The sequence below is a fragment of the Pseudomassariella vexata genome (genome assembly GCF_002105095.1).
Source record: "Pseudomassariella vexata strain CBS 129021 chromosome Unknown BCR38scaffold_2, whole genome shotgun sequence".
In the NCBI taxonomy this organism is placed as follows: Eukaryota; Fungi; Ascomycota; class Sordariomycetes; order Amphisphaeriales; family Pseudomassariaceae; genus Pseudomassariella; species Pseudomassariella vexata.
The window spans coordinates 781,705-803,825 of NW_024467957.1; the positions used below are offsets into that span (position 1 = coordinate 781,705).

At 52.8% G+C, this 22,121-nt stretch overlaps 7 protein-coding genes across 7 annotated transcripts; 3 read left to right on the forward strand and 4 right to left on the reverse strand.

Annotated features, from left to right (window-relative positions):
- Positions 1–824: 824 nt before the first annotated feature.
- BCR38DRAFT_480877 (uncharacterized protein) lies at positions 825–2,226 on the forward strand (the record flags this gene model as incomplete). Its single annotated transcript, XM_040863318.1, has 2 exons — positions 825–911; positions 1,048–2,226. The coding sequence occupies 2 exons, from the start codon at positions 825–827 to the stop codon at positions 2,224–2,226; spliced, it is 1,266 nt and encodes a 421-aa protein (XP_040719655.1).
- Positions 2,227–2,354: 128 nt separating this feature from the next.
- BCR38DRAFT_90647 (uncharacterized protein) lies at positions 2,355–3,441 on the reverse strand. Its single transcript, XM_040865751.1, has 2 exons — positions 2,919–3,441; positions 2,355–2,658 (listed from the first exon to the last, which is right to left on the reverse strand). The coding sequence occupies exons 1-2, from the start codon at positions 3,194–3,196 to the stop codon at positions 2,484–2,486; spliced, it is 453 nt and encodes a 150-aa protein (XP_040719656.1). The 5' UTR covers positions 3,197–3,441; the 3' UTR covers positions 2,355–2,483.
- A 1,308-nt stretch (positions 3,442–4,749) lies between these two features.
- BCR38DRAFT_90661 (uncharacterized protein) lies at positions 4,750–6,715 on the reverse strand. Its single transcript, XM_040865753.1, has 3 exons — positions 6,015–6,715; positions 5,729–5,955; positions 4,750–5,678 (listed from the first exon to the last, which is right to left on the reverse strand). Exons 1-3 carry the CDS (start codon positions 6,229–6,231, stop codon positions 4,839–4,841), a joined length of 1,284 nt encoding a protein of 427 aa, XP_040719657.1. The 5' UTR covers positions 6,232–6,715; the 3' UTR covers positions 4,750–4,838.
- A 1,171-nt stretch (positions 6,716–7,886) lies between these two features.
- Positions 7,887–10,277, reverse strand: BCR38DRAFT_90659 (WD40 domain-containing protein). The gene is made up of 4 exons (XM_040865752.1): positions 10,143–10,277; positions 9,517–10,034; positions 9,003–9,338; positions 7,887–8,955 (listed from the first exon to the last, which is right to left on the reverse strand). The coding sequence occupies exons 1-4, from the start codon at positions 10,165–10,167 to the stop codon at positions 8,257–8,259; spliced, it is 1,578 nt and encodes a 525-aa protein (XP_040719658.1). The 5' UTR covers positions 10,168–10,277; the 3' UTR covers positions 7,887–8,256.
- Positions 10,278–10,846: 569 nt separating this feature from the next.
- Positions 10,847–13,442, forward strand: BCR38DRAFT_90725 (uncharacterized protein). The gene is made up of 2 exons (XM_040865754.1): positions 10,847–12,359; positions 12,532–13,442. The coding sequence occupies exons 1-2, from the start codon at positions 11,039–11,041 to the stop codon at positions 13,257–13,259; spliced, it is 2,049 nt and encodes a 682-aa protein (XP_040719659.1). The 5' UTR covers positions 10,847–11,038; the 3' UTR covers positions 13,260–13,442.
- Positions 13,443–16,297: 2,855 nt separating this feature from the next.
- Positions 16,298–17,557, forward strand: BCR38DRAFT_90742 (uncharacterized protein). The gene is made up of 2 exons (XM_040865755.1): positions 16,298–17,010; positions 17,125–17,557. The coding sequence occupies exons 1-2, from the start codon at positions 16,501–16,503 to the stop codon at positions 17,497–17,499; spliced, it is 885 nt and encodes a 294-aa protein (XP_040719660.1). The 5' UTR covers positions 16,298–16,500; the 3' UTR covers positions 17,500–17,557.
- A 1,225-nt stretch (positions 17,558–18,782) lies between these two features.
- Positions 18,783–21,047, reverse strand: BCR38DRAFT_419881 (GNS1/SUR4 family-domain-containing protein). Its single transcript, XM_040859349.1, has 2 exons — positions 19,919–21,047; positions 18,783–19,858 (listed from the first exon to the last, which is right to left on the reverse strand). The coding sequence occupies exons 1-2, from the start codon at positions 20,678–20,680 to the stop codon at positions 19,115–19,117; spliced, it is 1,506 nt and encodes a 501-aa protein (XP_040719661.1). The 5' UTR covers positions 20,681–21,047; the 3' UTR covers positions 18,783–19,114.
- Positions 21,048–22,121: the final 1,074 nt, after the last annotated feature.

Genomic DNA, 22,121 nt, shown 5'->3' on the forward strand with positions numbered 1-22,121 from the left:
CCACGACATCAATGTTGAAGCAGGGCTGGACCTAGACATTACACGTAACCACAATCGCTAGTTATGTTCAAGCAGCCACCACCAGGAATCTGATCCTTCGGGTGGTCAGTAAACATGACGAAGTGCCATGCGCAGTGCTTTCATGGCGTGTCCTGTGATGCTCTGCAACCAATGCTGTTGGCACCAATATCCGGTACGCGGTGCCAACGATGGTTCCAACTGAGTGATTCCGTAGTGAACATAGACTCCCGTTTTGGACACGGGGTTCCTACATGGAGTGCCGTTGCGAGCAGGAATAGCCCAAAATCAGCAAAGGAACCGTTGATTGCTCTCGAGGAGGTGAGCGAACGGCCAGTCCACGCTGACAGACGACGAGACATCCGACCAGACAGCTGCAGGCGCCATCCAAAGGTGGAAATGCCCTGGTAACACTGAAAGTACCTAATTGCCCAGGTAAACAGGAGGACTCAACCGTGGATGGGCATTCGTGAGGATTCCCACGGCAGGCTCTCACCGGCGCCTTCCCTCACGCGAAGGAGTTCCTGCGGCCGAAGCAGTAACGCCTGCCGATTGGGATCCTTTTACGGCCGAGATGCTTCGATGCTGGCTCTGCTCTGCTTGCACCCTGATTACCTTGGCAAACAACAGTGAATGCAGAAAAAGAGGATTTCGTGATTTGGCTGCAGTCCCGCCCACACACACGAACCGCTTTTTTTTGCGACAGACCCTATTATAATATCTTTATTGCCCTCTCCCCCAAGGTTCTGATATTGTCTCTCGGTTACGTTGCCAAAAACGCACCTTTGTCTCACCTGCATTGGACCATGTCTCTCCGAGTTGGTATAATTGGGGCGGGAATCGGCGGGCTGAGTGCTGCCATTGGTCTGCGACGCGCAGGGGCCCAGGTCGAGGTCAGTTGCTCTCTCTTACGCTGGAGCGCTCGGGTTGGACAGAGCGTCGTGGCTTCCTGTTCTTCTCGTTGAATTCTTGGGGTCCCGCCTCGTGTCACCTCCACAAGTACTGCTGCCCCTAACAAAGGCTTTGCAGATCTTTGAGCGTTCGACCTTCACGAACGAAGTCGGCGCCGCCCTGACCATCACACCCAATGGGTCCCGAATTCTCGACTCCTGGGGGTTCGACGCTGTCAAAGCTGGCATCGTCGAAGCCGTCAACATGCGTATAGTACACGCCCACAGCCTGGAAAATGCATCCGTTGAGGACTTTTCGACCTTGCAGCGCGAGTTCGGCGCTACAATGGGCTTCTACCACCGGGTCGACTTACACAGCAGGCTGCGGGAAATGGCCGAAAGCTCCGATGCCCAGCCCGGGGAAGCAGTCGCCATCAACCTTGGGAACGGCGTCGTCGATGTAGATTGCGCGACCGGTGTCCTTGCTCTGGCGGACGGCACCGAGGTTACCAAGGACCTTGTGGTCATCGCGGACGGCATCAAGTCCAACTTCGTCAGCAAAGTCACCGGTAAAGAGGAGCCGGCTCGGGACATGGGCTGGTCCGCCTACCGGTGTCTGATTCCCATGGAAGACATCATGAACGACGAGCATACCCGCGCCATCTTCGAAAACCAGCCCCCGGGATACTGGGCTCCTTTCTATATTCCCAAGGCCTTTTACCTGGTTTCATACCCATGCAGAGATAACAAGACGTTGAACATAGTTCTCCGTCACACCACGCAGCCCCAAGACAACGGAAAAGTCGACTGGCACACGCCCGCTACCCACGACGACGTGCTCGCGCTGATGAAAGACTACCATCCGTCGTTGAGTCATGTCATCAAGAAGGCTCCAGACATCAAAATGTACAAGCTCCTGCGCCGAGAGCCTCTCGAGACATATTCGCGGGGTCGTGCCGTGCTGCTGGGCGACGCGGCGCATACCGTCTTGCCGATTCACGCCCAAGGCGCAGTGATGGCCATCGAAGAAGCTGCCGCGCTCGAGCTCCTGTTCAAGGGGGTAACAGATCCGAATCTGGTCGCATCCCGACTGGAGCTCTACGGCAAGGTGCTCAAGAAGCACATCCATGTCAACCAATACCTCGGCGACACCGTCCCCGGGTTTCACGACCACTACCGGCAGAAGGCGGAGGAAGTATGGGGAGACGGCCTTTTCCCCTACACGGCGTACAACTTCACTGCGCCGGTACGGCAGTTCTTCTACAGCTACGACGTGCGGCACGAGATCACCAAGGGCATGGAGGAGGCGGGTCTGTAGCGTCCAGGGCATGGGGATTGTTGTACGAGACAGGTAGCATGAGTCTGTTGGGAGGGAGATTGCTAGACTTTCAGAAGCGACTTCTTGATTTGACTGGGAGGTAGGTAGTAGATGAGCCGTACGCATGGTGGTTGATTCTAGCAAAATAGTCCTGACTTGGTCTTTAATAATTAAAACTGCATTGAACCGTCATATTTCAGGAAGGCAAAACGGATGAGTTTGAGCCAGGAGCCTCAGCACCAGGTACCAGGGCCCATTCAAGGATTTCCCTTGCACGAACAACGGACACACGAGATGACGTGTCTACGGTTGAGACTAGTTCGAACTAGCTCTGCCCAAAGATGACTACATGGCCCCGTCCGAGGCGAGGAACAAGGCGCATTCTTAACAACCTCACGTCCAGACCACCGACCGACTTGACTGCAACTTGACCTGCTCCTCATGTTAGTCCAGGGTGGGGACAAGGTTGCGACCTGCTGAACTACACACTCGGGATGCCGCAAGTCGGCTTTTCCGAGTGTCCCCGTCGGATTACTCGTACGTGCTTATCTCCCGACGAGCCGTATCCTATAACTTGTTCCAGGCAGAATGGGGGCCCGCAGAGTGGAGTTTATCTGCTGTTGAAAACTCAGTCCACCAACCCCTTTCCAACAGAGTGGTTGAGGAAAAAAAAAAGACATGCTGAGACCTACGATTCCGAGGACGGGCTTGTGCAAAGATAGCCGAGAAGAGGGCTTGGACGCGAGGTGGCGGCGTAAAGTGCAAGTATACAGCGGATAAGAAAGAGAAGATTGTTGTTTACCGATTGGAGCGTTACTCCCGCTGAGGCCCGCCGACGACCCAATCCTAATAAACTCTTGCTAAACAATGCCGCAAACAAGTACCTCGATACGGTGAGCCTTTTGCTTCCAGCCCCCAGCCAGCCCCGGCCTCCCCAGCTCTCTCCACAAATGAATCTGTGATATCTCATGCATAACAGCCGTGCCCGGCCCTGTCCCTTCCTCTTCCGAGCCTAATCTGCCATTGCAACCCTATGTCGGTAAAGCCAGGATACAACGTTGGCATGCTCATCTTCAATCTTCTTCGATGGAGATTGTCGGTCCGAAGTGAATGTGGTGGCTCGCATAACTCGCCTCGCTCATTTACAAGCAACAATATACCACGGCGAGAAAGGTGGGGGAGAAAGGTGGGTAGTCAGGATCTGATATATGACCTGAAGAGGATGAAGAACTACGAATTAAAGGGGAGAAACGGTGCTCTAGACCCACCCGTCGGGAGCTCGCGACTCGTCGGATAGGTGCATGGATGGATGACATGGCACGGTAGGATGCGGTATAGTTCACACGAGAAATCCTCCAGTCCCTGGCAGTCCCTGGGGAAAGCAAAGCCGGTCCGTAGTGCGACGGAAAGCTCCAGACCCGGCAATGCAACATGAGAAGGAATCTGGGGCGTTTGCAAACACGAGGATACCAGCATAAGCCACCGCGACCTCGAGCCTCGAACGAGCTAGATGAGCAGGAATATATGCATGCAGGTATACCTGGTTTCTGGATCTTGGTATGGGTCCGGAGTTCGACTCAGGGTTGCGATGCGATGCGATGCGATGCGATGCGATGCAAGAAGGACCATCCTTGTTTTCGCTATGATATGATCTGATGTGAGAACTGAATAATATCCTTGATCTATAGAGCTGGATTCATATATACCCACCCTGCCACCTATCTGCAGCTCTTAGACAAAAAACCGGGCCGCCCACCAACCAGGTTTCCGGGAGCATCTGTGGCAATCCGTCGACTGCGACCAAGCGGAGCGCTCCTCCGACCACAGGTAGACATCCTATTCGCTCCATCTATTCCTTCCTCGGCCGAAACCGATCCAAAAAAGCAACACGGGGAGGCGCCGCAGTACGTGAGCGGGATAATAGACTCGCCATCGTGCAGACGTCCCGATCCGTCTACCAGCCTCGTACCACATCCAATTCATCATTGTGCTCGTCATCACTGAAACCCTGTGGAAATGACAGCTGTAACTACCCGTTCTACCTTAGGCATGCCTCTCTGCCCCCCACCTGGTTCGTTAGCACTATGCAAATGCGGTACTACCGTAATGCTCTCTTTTAGCAACAAAAGTACTGTGGGGAGTAGAAAAAAAAGCGAAAACTCGTAATGAGTACCGGGAGCGATTTCTTTGGTTCCACAATGGGATGGATGCACGACGTTGCCGTCCCACCGTGAAAGCTCAACCAAGGAGCCCGGGGTTTGGATGCGGCTCCGTCGCGAAGAAGGCTAGGACATGCGAATTTGACCGTTTGCGATGGGCAAGGACAGGGGTGGTCAGAAACACCCTGTTTTGTCTCGTGTGTGTGTGTGTGTGTGTGTGTGTGTGTGTGTGTATACAGTCTCTGAAGCGTCGATACAACGCAGTTATGATTTAGGGGACTAAGCACTGCCTCGACCAAACAGAGGAAATCTCCAGCTCCGTATAAAATGCCACAATGCCACCGACGAAAGGAACGGAAGATCTTTCCAATCAGATCTGTTCTGTGATCTCAGCCCCGACAATTCCATTGCCCCTCTTTGGTCATCTCCCAAGTTCACGGGCCAAGAGGGCAGTTAGCCAGATTTCTTGCTCCAATCGCTTGCCTTTGGGTTCTTCGAGGATCCATTAGCTATGACGACACCTCGCTTGCTCTGAGACTTGTCCTTCTTCTCAACAGGGCACGGTGTCGAAGCCTTGGAGTTTTCCTTCTTCCCAGACCTCTCCCTGTCTTCGCGGCCAGATCTCTCCCTGTCTTCGCGGTGATGCCTACTGCTGTGGTGATGACTACTCTGGTGATGGCTGCTCTTTGCATGGTGCTCTTCATTTCTCGAGACGCCTTCCTTGGTGAGCTCGACCTTGATCTCCCGGCCGTTGAAAGTGGCCTTATTGAGCCTTTTGACGATTTTGCTGGCCACCTCCTCGCTCCGGAACGTAATTGTCGCGTATCCCCGGATGCCTCCTTCTTCGGAAACAGGCAAGTTGATATGGGGGTTCTTATCTGCATCAGAACCAGCTTTGGTGCGAAGGAGCTCCTTGATTTGGTCAAGCGAGGTCCAGCTCGTCAGTCCCTTGATGATGATCTTTCGTCTCTCCGTTTTCACAAAACCAGCTGAACTGTTATTGATTATGGGGGATTTGGCATGTCGCGACTCCCGAACTGGTGCATTTCCGGATGAGCCGTACTCAGTCCCACCGTACCCGTTCAGATGATCGTACTGTGGCGCCTGCTGGTAAGCGTCGTATGGGTACTGTACTGTGGCTGGTATAACCGAAGATTGGTCTACATACGAGGTACCATCGTACGGATACCAGCCAGGTGCTTCTCCATAGTCGTACGGCGTAGCCATGTGTGGCGAGTAGTCGGTCGTGGGGCTGGTCACATATGCCGCCGCCGTTGGTGCGGCAGAAGTCCACTACGAGTTTTAGCTTCGACCTTGCCATTGATCTTGGAACACCAACATACCTGACCGTAATCTGCAGTATATGTAGCAGGTGGTGATGTCGGAGGACTATATGCACTAGAGTACTGCGCTGAAGGCGGCGCATGCGCTATCGGTGTGCGAGATGATCGCGGTGACGGCACAGCCATGGTCGAAGGGACCACGAGCTCCTTGATCATGATGGACTGTGTGGCATTTCTGCCGTCTGCAAACGTTGGTCGTCCATTGAATAGCCCACCGCTGAGCAGCTCTGTCCTAGTATTAGCCTTGATACGTATGTTACGATTCCATGCACTGAGAGTGACGTACGCAATGCCGCATTGTAACTGTCGTGCCCTCGAACCATGACCCACCCAGAGGTACTATCGTTGAATACCTCAACCCTCTCAACGGAGCAGACAGTTCGGACATGGTCTTTCAACTGCTGCCAAGACGTGTTCCATGGCAGCTGAGAGGAAATTACGCGTATTAGCCTAATAATTTCACGGATTTTGGGTCGAGCATCATCACAGCTGGTAATGTACATTGGAGATCAGGATATAGTACTGGCCAGTCTGGTTGCCCGGTGGCACTTTCACCTGGATGGTGCCGTTCACAGGAACTTGATTCGAAACCGTGTCGGTCGACATTGTCAACGGGCATCCGCAGATGTTGAAAAAAAGATCGGGTTGGTACAATGGGCAGGGAACACCCTGGGAGAAGAACGTCGTGTTGAAGATCGTGTGGAACAGGCAGAATGAGACAAATGAGCCTTGCTTGCCGTGGATGCTTCTTATATGTCGCACGAATTGGGATGAAATTGGATGAGCCTCGGTGAGCAGTTCTTCATCAAAACTACTGTGTCCTGGGAAGTAAAACATATGCAGGACCATCTAGCGCACGGGGTTTGATTGGGGAAGTGGTATTTCTGCATTAGACTGCTCAAAGATTGTCAATTACTGCAGAAGTAGATCCTTGATGATAATGGAACAATGCTGGTAATGGTGAACAGCCTTGGTGCATTGCTATCGTGGGAAAATTGCTTCATGACTCCGCCCCAATAAGGTCCAGTCCGTCAGACAAGCATTGCCAACGACATATGCATATCTCCCATCGCTTTCAAAGTAACCAGTCACGACTGGCACAGCCGTTAAATGGCCTTGGGACAGCAGCCACGCTAGCGAGCAGGGCTGAAAAGACGGAAAGGGGGGTATAGTTGCTTAGAACACGACGGGTCACAGTCCGACATGAGGACTTCGGCTGTTAGTATCGAATAGATCGACGGTGTTGGCACTTGAGGTCCACTTTGAAAGATAGATATAGCGGAGTGGTATCCGGGTACTTGCCAAAGACTGCTGATAGAGCCTGGCAATCTGGCGCTTATTGTCGTTGCGGGGTGTGGCCCAGGGTAGCCTTGCCTGTCATAAGATCTAACCGGGTATGTGGTGCAGTATCTGGGCCACTCATTCCTGCGGCTCACCTCACGCTGAGCTAATCGATTCGGGGGTTTTTGGTCTAGAAGGTGGTCTCCGAATTTTCGCTCCGAGCCCCATGTCGCCTGGAACGAACCCAGTCTTTGCCGAGACACACCAGGCGCACCATGTCCAACGGGTGCCGTAGGATACCCTCCCGGGCACAAATGTGGCTGCACACCATGACTTGTCCTGGTCTCGCACTCGTTTGCTTGCGTTCACGTGGGTTGCAAATTGCAGTATCAATCGATGCCACAGCAGCGTGGGGATTTCCATCCACTATCCGTTGTGGACCGCACGTCTTTGCAAGCAAACACCTGGTAAATTGTTCAGTGGTGAGACCTTCCGAATTTGTCGACATGCAGCAGAGCAGAAGATTTTAGGAGGGTGGGCTGAAGGGGGTGGACGCTGGAAAGGTTGCGCTATGGCGTTGGTGACAAGATGCTCTACCGCGTTGCCGTGTTGCTGTAAAGGCCATGACTGGACGATTGAGGAAGTCAAACAGGCAGGCGGATCCACTTGTCACACCACTCTTCAAATTGCCAGAACCGAATAAAGAGGGTAGTAAAACAGGCCAGTTGGAAGTTGGAGCAGAGTATTGGCACCAACGAGAGATGGGTAAAGCAAGACTTCCGATATTTGACAATGGCTTGGCAACCACTAAGAAAGGGTTCTTGCGGCATTAGGGCATACAATGACTTCATACGTGCTGTGAGTCAGGTCCACCTTGCAAGGACATGCAAAGCCCTTTCGGGAGAAGAGAGACGAAGTGATGGCCAAATGTAGATTGGAGACGGTATTTTTAGGGTATGCCTGATGGTGTGGCCGTTAGGCAAGGGGCACCAAGTGAACACATACCTTGCTCGATACCATATCTGCGAAGAACGTGACAATCCTTTGCTTGTTCTTGACCAGTATGCGTGGATGCAACTGTGGTGGTCGTAGGTGACAGCAGGGCTTCTGCTGCAGCCGGAAGTATTCCCCGGCAAGCTAGGCGCTAACACCTCAAAAAGAGCCGCGGGACAAGGCCTAATGGCCATTTGTGACACGTCATTTGCGGTATGCAGTGACAACAGCGCCACCAAACGCAGTGTAGCGAATCAACTATTCCTCTTAAAGTGAAAAGTGTCGTCCACATCGCTCACGTCTTCAACCATGTCCGTCTCGTGGGCGTCGCTTTCTTCAGCGGGGCAATGAGGGTCGGACATGAGGTGCGACGGTAGATTTGCAGATCGATCCTGATTGACCGATACAGCTCCGGCTTGCCAGGGAACGATGTCATTTCCAGACTCTGCAGGAGAACCGAGCAAGTAAGCTAGGTTGTCTGCAAAGAACACCGTTGCGGTTTCCTCTTCGGATTTTGATCTTAGCCATGAAGCGGCGACCCTTCCGCTAATCTTGCCGTCAGGGATGCGGGATCTGAAATCGATCGGTCGTGGGCCATCGCTTAAAGGATCCCAGACAAATACGACGCCACCGTACATAGGCCCCTCACACTTGATGAAGAGGAGCTCGGGATGAACGGGGTGCCAGTCGACCCTCGAGATATGGCTATGAAATATGAGAGTCGCTCGAAGTTCCGATGCTGCCACGTCCCAGATCCAAACCGTGGTGGGCGCCTCCTCGAGCTTCGTCGCAAGTAAAGAGGAAGAACTGTCGAACTGGGCATTTTCACCTCCTGTGGGCAGACTCTGAGAGCTCTGTGGCGGCCGCGCCGGTGGAGATACTGCTCGCGTGGTCCTGAGAAACGTGGGTAGAGATACGTTCGTATTGGACAGTCTTCTTTGCTCTTGCCAGATCTTCTTCAGTTAGCTACAATGCATGTAACTGGACCGAGCGCACGTACTTGAAGGGTATCCCGAGGTTCGATCACCAAGGGGTGACATAGCTGCAAATGCTCTGCCAATGTCGCCGTGTACAGCAGGTAAACGCACCTACTCGAATCGGCGGCGGCAACAAACTGACCATTGGGGCTGAAGGTAAGAAATCTGATACCAGCACCGAGTCGTAGATCCATGTCGTCTGGTGCATGCGGGCGGGGCCCGCACCATTCCTGGAAGAGGTGTCCATCGGATGTGTAGGACAATAATCTGTGACCTTGGGCTGCAGATTCCCAAACAATCAACCAGGAGCCGTCCGATGTCCAGGAGAGGCCCGATGCATCAATAGTGTCAGGGTTCCACTGCATCAAGAGCGATTAGTATGTGCCAAATTCGGAGAATAACGCCTATCTACCGAGCGATGAACGAAAAATGCAAAGCCCAATCTCAACGGTGAAAGTGCCATAAGCAGTAATTGATCGGGGAACTTTGTGCTTAAGGTAGCCGAAAGGGGAGCGAATAAGAACGGAGCTTACATACGGATCGTTGGACCTCTCTCGTCCCTGGAGCATGTATGCTTATCGTATCCCTTCCCGTCGTTCTCGTAAGCAACGCTAGGTGATGGGTGCGTGGGCGAAAAGAGAAGCCACGGGCTGCAGTTGAGGCATTGTAGAACTTGGGGTTGTTGATCTCCACTGCTCTGGAAGAAGCGAGATTGAAGATAGACAGCTTGATGCCAAACGCGGAGTAGACGCAAGCCTCATCGTCTGTGGCCCCAAAGTCGACAAATGTCGACTTGCCGGTGGACGAAGACGGATTCCGAATGATGGCATGGTAGTCTCCCCCTGTCGCCGAGAAAACGTGGATCTGATCGCTAGCAGCCAGCAGAAGCCGTTTGGACGACGGTGACCATATGAAGGCGGTTACACCAACTAAATCTGCAGGTAGCTTGATGCTACGAACTGTGGCCAAGGATGCAACCGCTCTGATGCTAATGCTCGAGAGAAACAAGGTAGCAATGAGAGTTCCATCCGGACTGGGTAGACAGTGAGGTGAGGCTAGTAGGGGCGTTGTCAGTTATCCGACTCGGGGACTAGTGACACTGCAGAAAGTATATGGGCGAGCTGGTAGGAAGAGGAAAAGCATATGTGTGGGGGATTGCGTACACTTAAAGACGGGCGAGAAGCGCATCGTGTGATGCAACGGACAGTCTGGGTGTCCGAGTCATGCAATCATCACCAAATCGTCACTTATAGTAGGGTGATGATATACCGAAATTTGAGACCGGTGAGGACGCAAGAGGAACTTTAAGCAAGCCGCTCCCGTCAGCGCATCCGTTCCAGACCACGGCCCGCGAGACTCTTTACTGGGCGACGTCTAAGCCAGCAAGCATGTGCCCTGGTCCAAAACCACTAGAGGATCGATCCAATACAGCCCTTGGAAGCCGATGTAGTGGACGGTAGGGTGGATGCGAGAAAGAGTCCGTGGTGTTTTATCGTCGTTGCCGTTACTACTTAGGGCGAAAGGTTGCACGCTAGATTGACGTTGTTTTGTTGACTACTACTTTGGGCCTAGCACGAAGATTTCGCCGTCAATGTTCCTATCGGACGAGCTCCAAAGTGCCTGCCGTTTTTTAATGAGGGGCACTATCGCCGATCAGTTTGCGACACTGCCGGGTATTTCTCTAGCAAGCTTAGAAGCCAGAAGGTCGGTCTAGTGGCGTTCACAGCACTGTCAAACAAACCCCGTTTTATGTTATCGCCGGTAAAAGAGCATCGGTCTCATGCCGTTTGGGTCGGAGTTACCAAGCGGAGGGCGTAGTTGCTGACTCAAAATTGGCGTGTGACGCCGACTCCAGCCCGGTGCTCGCCTCGTGGCGACTCTAATAATACGTTGGAGTTGCATCTCCTCAACTTCTTCAACGTTCAGCTTTATTTGGCTTTGTTCAACTCCCTGATATTTGAAATTTGGCCTCGTGTGCCGTATATTGTGATTTGAGATGTTGAATTAGCATCGTTAGTTTATCGTCTCTGTTGTTCTGACCCCGCCACACAGCTACATCATGTCGCACAAGACAATCTCTCCGCGCCCAGTGCGTTTGGCCTCGGCTTGGGCGCAGTCCGTGGCGATCCCACGACATGGCATGTGGGTTCGAAGAGTCGCTTCGGTTGCGGCAAATGGCACTTCAACCCTGCCGCCCTTGGACGAATCTCCTCCCCCAGTGCCAGCATCATTAAGGCCGAGCCCTCGGCGGAAGCTGCTCCGGGATGCCAAGCCCTTTTCGGACTTCCTCACGGACACCTTCCACCGGCAGCACGACTACCTGCGTATCTCGCTCACGGAGAAATGCAATTTGCGCTGCATATACTGTATGCCTGAGGAAGGGGTGCCGCAGTCGCCCCACAGAGAGCTGCTGACCACTCCCGAGATCATTATGTTGTCGTCCATATTTGTATCACAGGGGGTCAACAAGATCCGGCTCACGGGTGGCGAGCCGACTGTGCGGAGAGACATCCTACCTTTGATGCAGCAAATAGGGGCACTCAGACCCTATGGCCTGCGGGAGCTGTGCCTTACCACCAACGGTCTGGCGCTCCATCGAAAGCTTGAAGGCATGGTCGAGGCAGGTTTGACCGGCGTCAACCTCAGCCTCGACACCCTAGATCCATGGCAATTCCAGATCATGACGCGCCGGAAAGGCTTCGACGCGGTCATGAAGAGCATCGATACCATCTTTGAGCTCAACCGCCATGGCGCCGGCATAAAGCTCAAGATCAACGCCGTGGTCATGCGAGGAATTAATGATCGAGAGATTATCCCTTTTGTCGAAATGACCCGCGAGAAGAATATCGAGGTAAGATTCATCGAGTACATGCCCTTTGATGGCAACAAATGGAACGAGGGCAAGATGCTCAGCTATTCTGAGATGCTGGACGTGATCCGCGACAAGTATCCCAGTTTGGAGAAAGTGCGAGACCACGAGAACGACACAAGCAAGACGTGGAAAATCACCGGGTTCGTGGGCAAAATAGGCTTTATCACCAGTATGACCCACAACTTTTGCGGGACTTGTAACCGCTTGCGCATCACAAGCGATGGAAATCTCAAAGTCTGCCTATTTGGTAATACCGAGGTGTCTTTGCGGGATATTCTGAGGAAGTCGAACAATGACGAGCCCATTGAGGAGGCGGCATTTGAGGCCATGAAGAAGATCGAGATGGACCGACGGCAAGGCTTGGCCGATGCCAGCAAACCTCTCGGTCTGGCTCCAAATGAGCAGGAACTGCTGGATGTGATCGGCATGGCCGTGAAGCGGAAGAAAGAGAAGCATGCGGGTATAGGCGAGCTGGAGCACATGAAGAATAGACCGATGATTCTAATAGGTGGGTAATACTCTTGTCATTGTGCCCTAATGGACTTCACCTCTCACCACCACCACCACAAGCACCGGCGATGTCGAGAGGATATGCCACACCTGAAGATCTGACACGCAAGCATGCGAGGCCGCCCTGCTGGCCCTGAGAAGATATCGGCGGCTAAACACCTACTTGGTAGATTCAGGGGGCCAAGTGCCAAGTATGGCATCAATGCCGAACTCGTGGAGGACAATAAGATACACATCTACAGCAACGTCACTAGTTAGAGCAGTGCCTATGCATCTCTTGTCGCAAGGCCTAGACATCAACCGGCAAATACGACTATTCTCGAGCTCTCATCACCATTGCAAGGACGACACCGGCGCGAGGCTGACCCACGTTTCTGATTCCGGGTCAGCACACATGGTTTCGATATCAGACAAAACGCCCACGAAGAGAACCGCGAAGGCGGTTTGCAGCGTCAAGTTCTCCGATGAAACGGCGTTCAGACTGATCAGCGAGAACCAAATGAAGAAGGGGGACGTTCTGGGCGTCGCCCGCGTGGCTGGTATCATGGCTGCGAAGAGGACTTCAGACCTCATCCCACTGTGTCATCCAATTTCCATCTCCAAGGTTACCGTGGACCTCGCCGCCGCAAGCCCACAACCTGCGAAGCCAGGGGGTCCTGTATCCGATGCTCGAGGAAATTATCGGGTAGACATCGAAGCCACGGTTTCATGTGAAGGCAAAACTGGTGTCGAGATGGAAGCACTCACTGCAGCTTCGACGGCAGCCCTTACGGTCTACGATATGTGCAAGGCAGTTGACAAGGGCATGGTCGTGGAAGGACTTCGAGTCGTCTTGAAAGAGGGAGGCAAGTCTGGGACATGGGTTGAAGGTATAAATGAGAATCTGCCTCAACCGTGATCTGACTTAGCTGTCTATGCGACTATAATGCATCTCATTCACATGTTACACACTCAACAATCTCCAACCTTCACATGACTTCGCCTTGTACAGCCGTTGTTCGATCAGTATGCATGTCCAAATACTAGCCCACCACTCCCGGCACGTTCATAGTGCCAAGACATATTCATGCTCCAAAGAGGCGGCCACGAATGGCCGAAAGGCGAAGGCCGGTTAGCCGGATTGTCCGTGGGTGCAGTGGCGGCACTACTAAACGCTAGGGATGGGTTTGCCGTTTCTGGCCTCGAGTTGAAGAAACTCCAATCAGGACACGACGATAAGCAAATACGCAACTTGGTCCACCGACAGACCCAGGACCCTGATAAATTAAAACCACCCTAGTCGACAGGGATGGGAACTATGGATACTACGATTGACTTTTGGGGCACTGTGTATTCGAAGGGAGCGCAGGTTGGTGCGGGCGAATGCGGTGGAATAACGTTGAATGCGAGCGTGTATGGCTGCCCGTCTGTGCTGTTCAGTTAACTGCTGACAAATGCTCAGGAAGCAGTTCTGTACTGATGTTTTGGAGGCACGACTCACGAATGCATTGCCACGTGCGGGTCGCACTCCAAAAAGGCTCCGACACTCGGTGGTCGCTGAGTGGATGAAACCCCTTCAAGCTTGTGAGACTTAGTGAAGTTCGTCCAGAATTCAAGCCTTGCAATATCCAATCAGCTGAGACCTGGAGATAAAGTTGCAGACACTGGACTGCATAGTCGAGGCAACTGTGCAGCAGTAATCGTGACAGCACCAGTCGGTTGGTCGAGGCCTTCAGACGAGACGGCGGTCAACGTGAGAGCCGGCATCATCCATGTGTAAGTGTATCGTGACGTACGTTGTTAGCCAGAGTGGTTGCCCAAATATTGAGATCTGACGATGGTGACAGGCAAGGTTCGCCTCGTCTTCCTAGCGAGGAGGGCACAACTTCGAGGAGCCGAAAATGTTGACTTCGAATTCCCCATCGACCTCGGATTCGGTTGGTGGAGCATTGCGAAGAAGGTATTCTCTTACCAAACAGAATCCATCACTGAGCGAAGGCTACCGCCGTTTCGGGAAGTCAGGCGCGTGTAACGCAGTGTCCAATACACTGGAGTAGACAGAAGTGGGTTTGGATTTGGCTATTTGGTAAGCGAGCATGAAATATCGTCACTTTGCAGTTTATACCGCAAATCCCTAGCGCAGTCGGGCTCTGAAGACGCGACAGTCATGCTCTGCCGCTGCTTATGCATCCTAATAGAAAGTAGCTTGAATGCTCTGGAAGCGCCTGCTGCTGTGCAGCTGCGTGGGGAACTGATGGGGATGATGGACTGCAGTGGAATTTTGAGTTTGCTGGCAGCTTGCTTGCTCGACATCGTAGCTTCGTTGCCTTGGCCAGGATGTGAACATCGCGATTTGAGAATATCGATAAGAAAAAAATTGAGCCCAATCCAGCCAATGGCCAGTCATGTTCTTGGATTTCGAACTTCTAGTGTAATGACGCACAGCACTGACGTTAGCCGGCCTGCTCGTCCAGGTATCATAGGCTTTCCGACGGACGGCTGGAAATGGTTACAATCGAGCGCGGAAATGCAGCTTCTTGATCGTCTCGAAATGGTCGGGGCCAAGACTCTCTCGCCAATCGTGCCCCTCGAGGGGCGACGTATTCGAGTCGGCTTGAATGCGACGACGATGCTCTATTGCCGTTTCGGGGTGCAGTGATCGGGACATGCGAGACTGCTGCCCATGGCCCTCGAAAACAAGGATGGTACTGTACTCGGGCTACGTCAGCAGCCGTCAAACCATCTCGTTCCGAATCGGAGGGATCTTGAACCCAGCCTATCAACGCGGATCCAATCTACTTTAGACTATCATTAATTACAGGACAACGCGGCCAAGCAGCTAACTGAAGCGATCAAGGCAACACTTTCTCGGAAGTGATCGTCTTCCACAGTTCCGCTCTCGAGTTCTAGTCGGTATTCGTCGATAGTTGCTGAGGACGATGCTGGGCGTACAGTACAATACCAATACCATAATAATAGAACGGACATCGTGCTCCGTCATTGTCCAGAGACGGTTCCGACGTCGCATGCAGCGGCTGTCGGCCCTCAGTCAACGGCGGCGAGGGATAGGATGGCATGCGTCCCAGTCCAGAAGGGCTCCAGCCATGTCAGTGTATTGGCAGCATATCGAGACGGGCCAAAACGACTGTGCAGATGGACTGTGGAAACGGGCGGGCTTAGAAATAGCAGGATCCTGGTTAAGAACCACATTAAGTGGTCCCCACCGCCAATTACTATTGGGAGATGCACATTGGACACGCGACAGAGTCCCAGCTGAGTGAGAGATTGGCCGTCTAGAGCCAGATCGCTTCGGTTGCCGTCATATGAAGCACAGTGCACACAGTGGCAGCAACTGAGACGACTGACTAGGACCCCGTCGAGGGTCTCGCAGAATACTCCTCTTGGACCGTTGGACGACGAAGGGACCCCCAGCTCAATATCGTCGTTGCTGCCGCTGTCGCCGGCCGACGGGTTGATGGGGTTATTATTGACCTTGTGCTCGTGTGCCCGCCCATCCCACTCTCACCTCATCAACCTTCCCTCTCTATCTAATCGTAGTACACTAAAGCTTCTTATCCATTGCTCCAAGCCGTCCTCTGTCCCTTACCTGCTCTCACCTGCCTCAACGATCAATCGATTGACTTGCCGTTACCCAGGTCGAGTCGATGCTTATTGTTGTCGGTGTGGGACTTACACGAGTCAACCCTGTCGACGCTTGATCCTTATCTTGTGGCTGAACGTTGTTCGCCCATGAGCAAGACTTGGAGACACAGCATACATACATAGCACCATTCTCACCCGCCCAACCTGACACCAGTAGACCTTCCGACGATACCCAGACCCCCCCTTTCACACTTGGCCACCTGCTTACCTCAAGTGCCGGCTTACGTGGAGCTTACTTGGCTTTCGAAGGTGATTTCGAAGACCAGTCGAAGTGAGGTAGTTGTGCAATAAATCGGACGGACCCTTGATTTTCATCTTTGTTGTTCGGCATCTCGCGACAGAACATCCGACGAGCGCCTCCGTGGAGCGAAAACACAAAAGCACCACCACCACTACGCAGACTTCCTAGCTTTCGAGACGACAATCGCAACAGCTTACATACCCTTTTTGTGGTCGCATCGCACACGAGAGAAGAAGGGCGTCGAAAAGGAGGGAGGATGGCGACCGATTTTATAATGCCCCGGCTGCCGGAATCGCAGCAACCACACGCATTCTACTTCAACAAGTCGCAATTGCCGGGGTTCCAGTCGCAATCGCAATCACAGCTGTCGATGCACAACTACCAACACGACCCGCCGCACAGCAGCAGTGGCAGTGGCGGCAGTGGCAGCCGACAAATTTCCCCCCTCAGTACTTCACATTCCAACAACGCGTCGCCTACCTCGCCCAAGTCATACCATGGTCGCCAGCTGCGGCCGCTCTACATGCCTGCAGTCTTGCGCCCGACCGAGCACTCGTCCAAGAAGAACCCGAGAAAGAAGGCGGAGGGCCAGTACGACGATGAGCACATGAGGAGTAACGGCAGCTTCATCAGTATCAGTGGGCTGGGTGCGTTGGGCCGCCTGAGTCGACGCTCGACCGGCGACAGCGGCAAGTGTATGGACAGTGAATGGAATCTCGACCTGTTCCCGAAACCCACCGCACAACCTACACGAGTACACTGGAAGGTAAGCCTAACAATGTCTCATCTGCAGCCCTACATTGTGCGACCCGCGCAATGTGGGACGTGTTCTCCGTTCGTAAACACCACAAGTCAACTAACCTGCATCCCCCTATGACAGCCAGATAACGAGTCCACCATCTGCGACGAGCCCTCCTGCATGCGCAGCTTCAGCTACTGGAATCGACGGCATCACTGCCGTAAGTGCGGCAATATCTTCTGCGACGCGCACTCGTCCTTCGATATCCCGCTCGACCAAGACGCCCAGTACAACCCCAAGGGCGCCATCAGCAGAGCTTGCGGCCATTGCCACTCGGAGTTTAGGGTATGGCGGAGCCGCACCAACAGCCAGGCATCCAGCGACGGGTCATCGGTAATCCGAGATTTGCAATCAATGCCTTCTACCCCGATTGCCTCGACGCCCGGCAAAATCCAACCTCATCCGGCCGAGATCGCCGCCAGCGTACCTCGAGACTGGAACTGGAGCACATTCTGAGAGTGACTTGGCTATCCATACGTTAAAACCACAAGAGGTAACAACCACGGGAGGCAACGATCCCATTCGACCGGATGACCTTTGCCCGTCCCTCAGCCCTCACACCAACATCGAGCCTACCTTACCAACCATATTCCCCTCAGTTGGCAAATAAAGCATACGAAGCATCCTCCGAGCCACGAACATGACGACCGAGAGAAACAACCATATAGAATAGAAAAGTACGGGTTTAGACTGAAATACCGCGGCGGTCGGACTCGCGTGGGCGCGAATCTTTGTGTGTTTTTGCCCGTCCGCATCGATGGATATTCCCCGAAGTAATTCGATTACGATGATACCCCCGAGCTTTTGTTTCGAGCTCGAGAATGGGTCGTTTGTGCTTTTTTGTCTTGCTTAATCGAAGCGAACGAATCGGGGTTACGACGCTAACGAACCGAAAGTCAGTTATTATGTCTTAGATACTAAGTCGTTATTACGGAGTGCAGGAGGAACAGAAGAGAAGGAGAGCATTTGCTGGGCTTCCTTTCGAAGTTCGTTGATCGGTTGATGGAATGTACTCTAGCATAGCAGGCAGGATGGAACGCGTCTTTGACGATTTTTGTTTTAGCGCGTAGTTATACTGGAGACTGGACTCGCTGGAGCGTGGTCAAACCCTGGAATAGGATGTTCGATGCGGCTGTAGAGAAGGGGAGAATGACTGATGCGAGGCGTTAGGAGTGAAGCAGCGATGGGATTTTATCTGCATTTGGTGCGTTGCGAGATTATTGCGACATCGCGAAGGCCTCATCGGGATGAGAGGCGGACAGCAGCAAGAGGATTGATTGCATTGGAGAGGGTCGTTTTGATGAGAGAGCCTACCTTCCCTGGCAGCCGAATGCTCGACCAAGGGAGGAATGCCAACTTGAAATACCTGAACAATAATTCTTCAAAGCCCAGGCATCTGGCTTTGTTCTGTGACAAGGGTTCGCCTTACGACTTACGTAGAATCATAGACTAACGCTAGTGTTGATATTTCATGTTACATGATCCCTAATGTGCCGAGAATGAGAGAGGTACGGTCTAAGGGGAAGCTTCTTCGAATACGATGCCTATGGCTACTCCGGACAATTCTAGCTTATTCTCAGCTAACTGCGTTCTCACTGCTCTCGCACTTAGCCATGTGTGTATACAATACCTGTCTGTGGACAAGAACAGTTCGGCGTATATATTGGTTGGAACTTAAAACCGATGTGGCGTCTACAATAACCGCACCATAACATAGAGCCTGAACTGTATGAAAGAGATTTTTCTTCGTTGATAATATTCGATTAGTATCAGTATACGACGGTCCATGCCAGCTCTGATGTCTAGATACACATTCCAAGTAAACTCGTCAAACTTTTTGCGCCGACCCGGCCTATTTGTTTAACCCTCCAAGTTACTGCAAATGCTCCTCCGTCCCAGCTACACTTCCTAGTGTCCCTCCTCTACCAGTGACCAATCATGGTATACTGGTCTCTGGAAACAATGCTGTGACTCCAATGCATTCCCCGTAAACGCCCCGATCATTTCTTTTTTCTTCCTCAACGTCTACTGTCCCACAGCCGTGACCTTGGAACTTGCCAGTTTAGATTCATCAATACTTCTTACCGTTGCCGTTTGCCCTCGGTACGTTGAGGTTCGTTCGATTTCGCAACACCCTGCTGGCACTGCCACTAGCGTCAATGGGCTGTTCATCTTCCTCCTCGTCGATGACGGCCGACTCGCCGCTCTGACCGTACACCTCCTTCTCAATGCTCCTAGCCGCGTCCCAGCCTGCCTTCTCAGCTGCCAGCATGGCATTGCTAAGCCGTCTGTCCTCGCTACCACCGCTTTTTCGTGCAGCGCGTGCTCGGGCTGCCTCGGCATTGCTGCGCTTGACGTAGCTCGCGATGAAAAAGGAGACAAACAGATAGGTCAATGGTGCCAGATACAGGACATTGAGCCAGATAGCGAAAGTGGCACCAGACGTCGTGATGCAAGGAGTCTTTTGAAATTGAATCTCGTAGGCCGAGGATGAGATTGCGCTGGTCTCGTTGTCGCCTGTAGACACGATAGCAGCTCCGTTGGCCGCCTCGGCTGCTCCAAAGACAGCTTTCTTAAGGGAGTCGAGGAGTCCTGCGGCGGCGGTCGGGGTCGTGGTCGCGACAGAGACAATGCTCGATGCTGCTGCGGCCGCGGACTGGATGGGGACCTGCACTGGGACCGTGTAGTAGACGAAAGAGTGCACCATGGCGTAAGATGCGCCAATGAGGAATTGGGTGATTTGCAGAGTGGTCAGCGTGCGCTTGATCAGTTGAGGTACGCGGATGTTGAAGGCGGTGATAGTATAGTAAGTGTACTACTCTCACGTTAGCAACCCACCCAGTGGTAATCTGACCGCACGATTTTTGCAACTCACCATCATTGCATGGATTCCCGAATTTACAAAGACAAACATCCAGATGGGCGCAGACATGAAGCGCATGCCGGCCCACATGCACATCATTGCACCGGCGTGGTGGTATGTCTGGAGGGTCGAGCTAAGTCTGCCCTTGGCGAGGATGATAAAGGTGTCAAGGACCTCGTAGAACTTGCTCAGGTAGAAGATCCACCCGTAGAAAGCCAGACCATCGTTCCAGAGTCTTCCAACATCAACACGGCTGGGAGCTCCCTCGCTGGTAAGATACGAATTGCCAGAGCCAGTCTCCCATTTGCTTTGTTCCTGGTTGTACGTGATGGCATTGCCGATTCCACCTGTGCCATGGAATTTGCAGAAGCTGTCTACGGTCCCTGCCAGGCCATTGGGTCCGCTCGGGCTCACGATAGAGCTGCGCAATGCCACAAACATGCCCCAGAACGTCCATGCCGAATACACAGCTAGGAACACGTTGTGTAAAACAACGAACAATCGGAAAGCTCGAGTCTTGCTGATTGCCCACGGCTTCTTGCCAGTCGACTGGTTGTAAGAATTCAGCAGCTTCGCGCTGACCGCGTACAGGAAAGCAATGGTGATGGGCACCTTGGCGTCCAATGCCGACTGATATAAACCATCTGGGATGGTGATGCCGAGAGGGGCGGCGAAGTGTGGCGGCGGTATTGGTTGCGGCTCCTCTGGCAACGGCCAGAAGGTGAAGAGGGATCCCGCCGGTTTGTCGAGGTATACGGAGGGCGAGGATGCCATTGTGAGATGTACGTGGTTCCAGGAGCGGCTCGCTCGTGGAGGGGTAGGATGGAGGCTCTGACGTAGTCGTCCTGTTGTGGATTGCGAATAGCAGGAGTCAAAGCTGATCACGCGGTATAGACCAGCTTAGAAAGAGGCCGTGCGCCCACACTTGGATCTACTAAAGTAGTATCACGAAGGAATGTAGCAAGTCGTTCAGTAGAACATTAGAAGTGAATTGAGAGAAGGTAGGCTATTGTCGAAAACTCTCTACCTTGACAGAAAAAGAGGCAATGGCTGCAAGAGCTTTACACGAGATAGAAAGAGAAGAAAGGATCCTCAACAGCTTTGAATAATTTTCGGAGGTTGTGTCTGTGTGCCGTCAAGGGACGCATGTACTTTATGTGGATGAGCGGAATGCACATCGGTCAAGAGGTGCGCTTTCGTCAGAAGGCGCCATGGGTCCAGATTCAACGATCGAGTTGAGGGTGCCCCATTGGTCCCCCCAAAGGAGCGGGCTCCGTTGTGCTTACCTATCTGAGGTGGTATAGCAGACTGGTTTGCCAGGGTATGATGGCATAGGACGTCCCTAGGCGTGCCATGTTGCCGTTCTCTTTTTTGTTGGTGCAATTTTGATACAACTCAAAAAGAGAAAGCACCGCTAACCTCGCAGCCTCGGTAACCTTTTGACAGGCATGATGCTGTCTCGCGGGCCAATCAAATCGGGGTCAGCTTTCTCTAAACGGTTGTGTCAAAATGAGCAGGTACTTCGTACCACCGCACTCATTTCTGCAATTCGAGGCTACATGGACCTGTTGATGGTAAGACATGTAGCTCCAAGATAAAACACCAATGATGACAGCTAGACAAGCCAACGCTTCCGTATGCTTTGACAATAGCACTGCGTTTCATGTCTCCTTCATCTGTAAGTCGCAGACAATTGCACTTTGAAGGAACCCAGGGACAAGATTCAACAGTGACATCTGTGACCCCACACAACCGCTAGGCGGGAAGATCTCTAGCTTGCATGCGTGATGTGCAGTCCCTGAAAGCCATCAATGCGGGGCAACAATATTTTTGTTGGGAACCAGGTGGCGCATATTCCATCGTTGTCACCAATGTCACAATGACGCAGTTTGCTGCATTTCCAACACTTCGAGGTGTCTAGCATGAACTGCACGGCGGAACGTCTAGACAGGTTTGTTTCAAGGTTCATGAAGCCATTGGCCGGCCGTGTACACTACCTATCCGAACCGAAAGGATGGAACGTGTCTGATAAGGACTTGTCTTCGTTGTTGAAGCCGTGCAGCCGGGCACAGCCGATGATGTGTGGACCCCGCGATTCCAACTACCCCTGCCTTGGTACGTGTCCAGCGAGCTTTCTTGGGACAAAAGTTGTTCGTTCGAAAAACCAGCATTGTGCTGGGGGCAACCCTTGTTTAGGGCCTCAGATGCCATTTGG

What these genes read in the sequence shown, in the direction of transcription:
- BCR38DRAFT_90647 (XM_040865751.1), bottom strand. Translation starts at nt 3,196, where the DNA reads ATGAGATATCACAGATTCATTTGTGGAGAGAGCTGGGGAGGCCGGGGC. An exon ending in ACAAGCCCGTCCTCGGAATC is followed by an intron (nt 2,659 to 2,918) that starts GTAGGTCTCAGC and finishes CATGAGGAGCAG; the next exon opens with GTCAAGTTGCAGTCAAGTCG.
- BCR38DRAFT_90742 (XM_040865755.1), top strand. Translation starts at nt 16,501, where the DNA reads ATGGCGACCGATTTTATAATGCCCCGGCTGCCGGAATCGCAGCAACCA. An exon ending in CTACACGAGTACACTGGAAG is followed by an intron (nt 17,011 to 17,124) that starts GTAAGCCTAACA and finishes CCCCTATGACAG; the next exon opens with CCAGATAACGAGTCCACCAT.
- BCR38DRAFT_90659 (XM_040865752.1), bottom strand. Translation starts at nt 10,167, where the DNA reads ATGCGCTTCTCGCCCGTCTTTAAGT. An exon ending in CTTCTCGCCCGTCTTTAAGT is followed by an intron (nt 10,035 to 10,142) that starts GTACGCAATCCC and finishes CGCCCCTACTAG; the next exon opens with CCTCACCTCACTGTCTACCC. An exon ending in CGAGAGAGGTCCAACGATCC is followed by an intron (nt 9,339 to 9,516) that starts GTATGTAAGCTC and finishes CTCTTGATGCAG; the next exon opens with TGGAACCCTGACACTATTGA.
- BCR38DRAFT_419881 (XM_040859349.1), bottom strand. Translation starts at nt 20,680, where the DNA reads ATGGCATCCTCGCCCTCCGTATACCTCGACAAACCGGCGGGATCCCTC. An exon ending in CGGGAATCCATGCAATGATG is followed by an intron (nt 19,859 to 19,918) that starts GTGAGTTGCAAA and finishes ACGTGAGAGTAG; the next exon opens with TACACTTACTATACTATCAC.
- BCR38DRAFT_90725 (XM_040865754.1), top strand. Translation starts at nt 11,039, where the DNA reads ATGTCGCACAAGACAATCTCTCCGCGCCCAGTGCGTTTGGCCTCGGCT. An exon ending in TAGACCGATGATTCTAATAG is followed by an intron (nt 12,360 to 12,531) that starts GTGGGTAATACT and finishes CCTACTTGGTAG; the next exon opens with ATTCAGGGGGCCAAGTGCCA.
- BCR38DRAFT_90661 (XM_040865753.1), bottom strand. Translation starts at nt 6,231, where the DNA reads ATGTACATTACCAGCTGTGATGATGCTCGACCCAAAATCCGTGAAATT. An exon ending in CAGTTACAATGCGGCATTGC is followed by an intron (nt 5,956 to 6,014) that starts GTACGTCACTCT and finishes ATACTAGGACAG; the next exon opens with AGCTGCTCAGCGGTGGGCTA. An exon ending in ATACTGCAGATTACGGTCAG is followed by an intron (nt 5,679 to 5,728) that starts GTATGTTGGTGT and finishes TAAAACTCGTAG; the next exon opens with TGGACTTCTGCCGCACCAAC.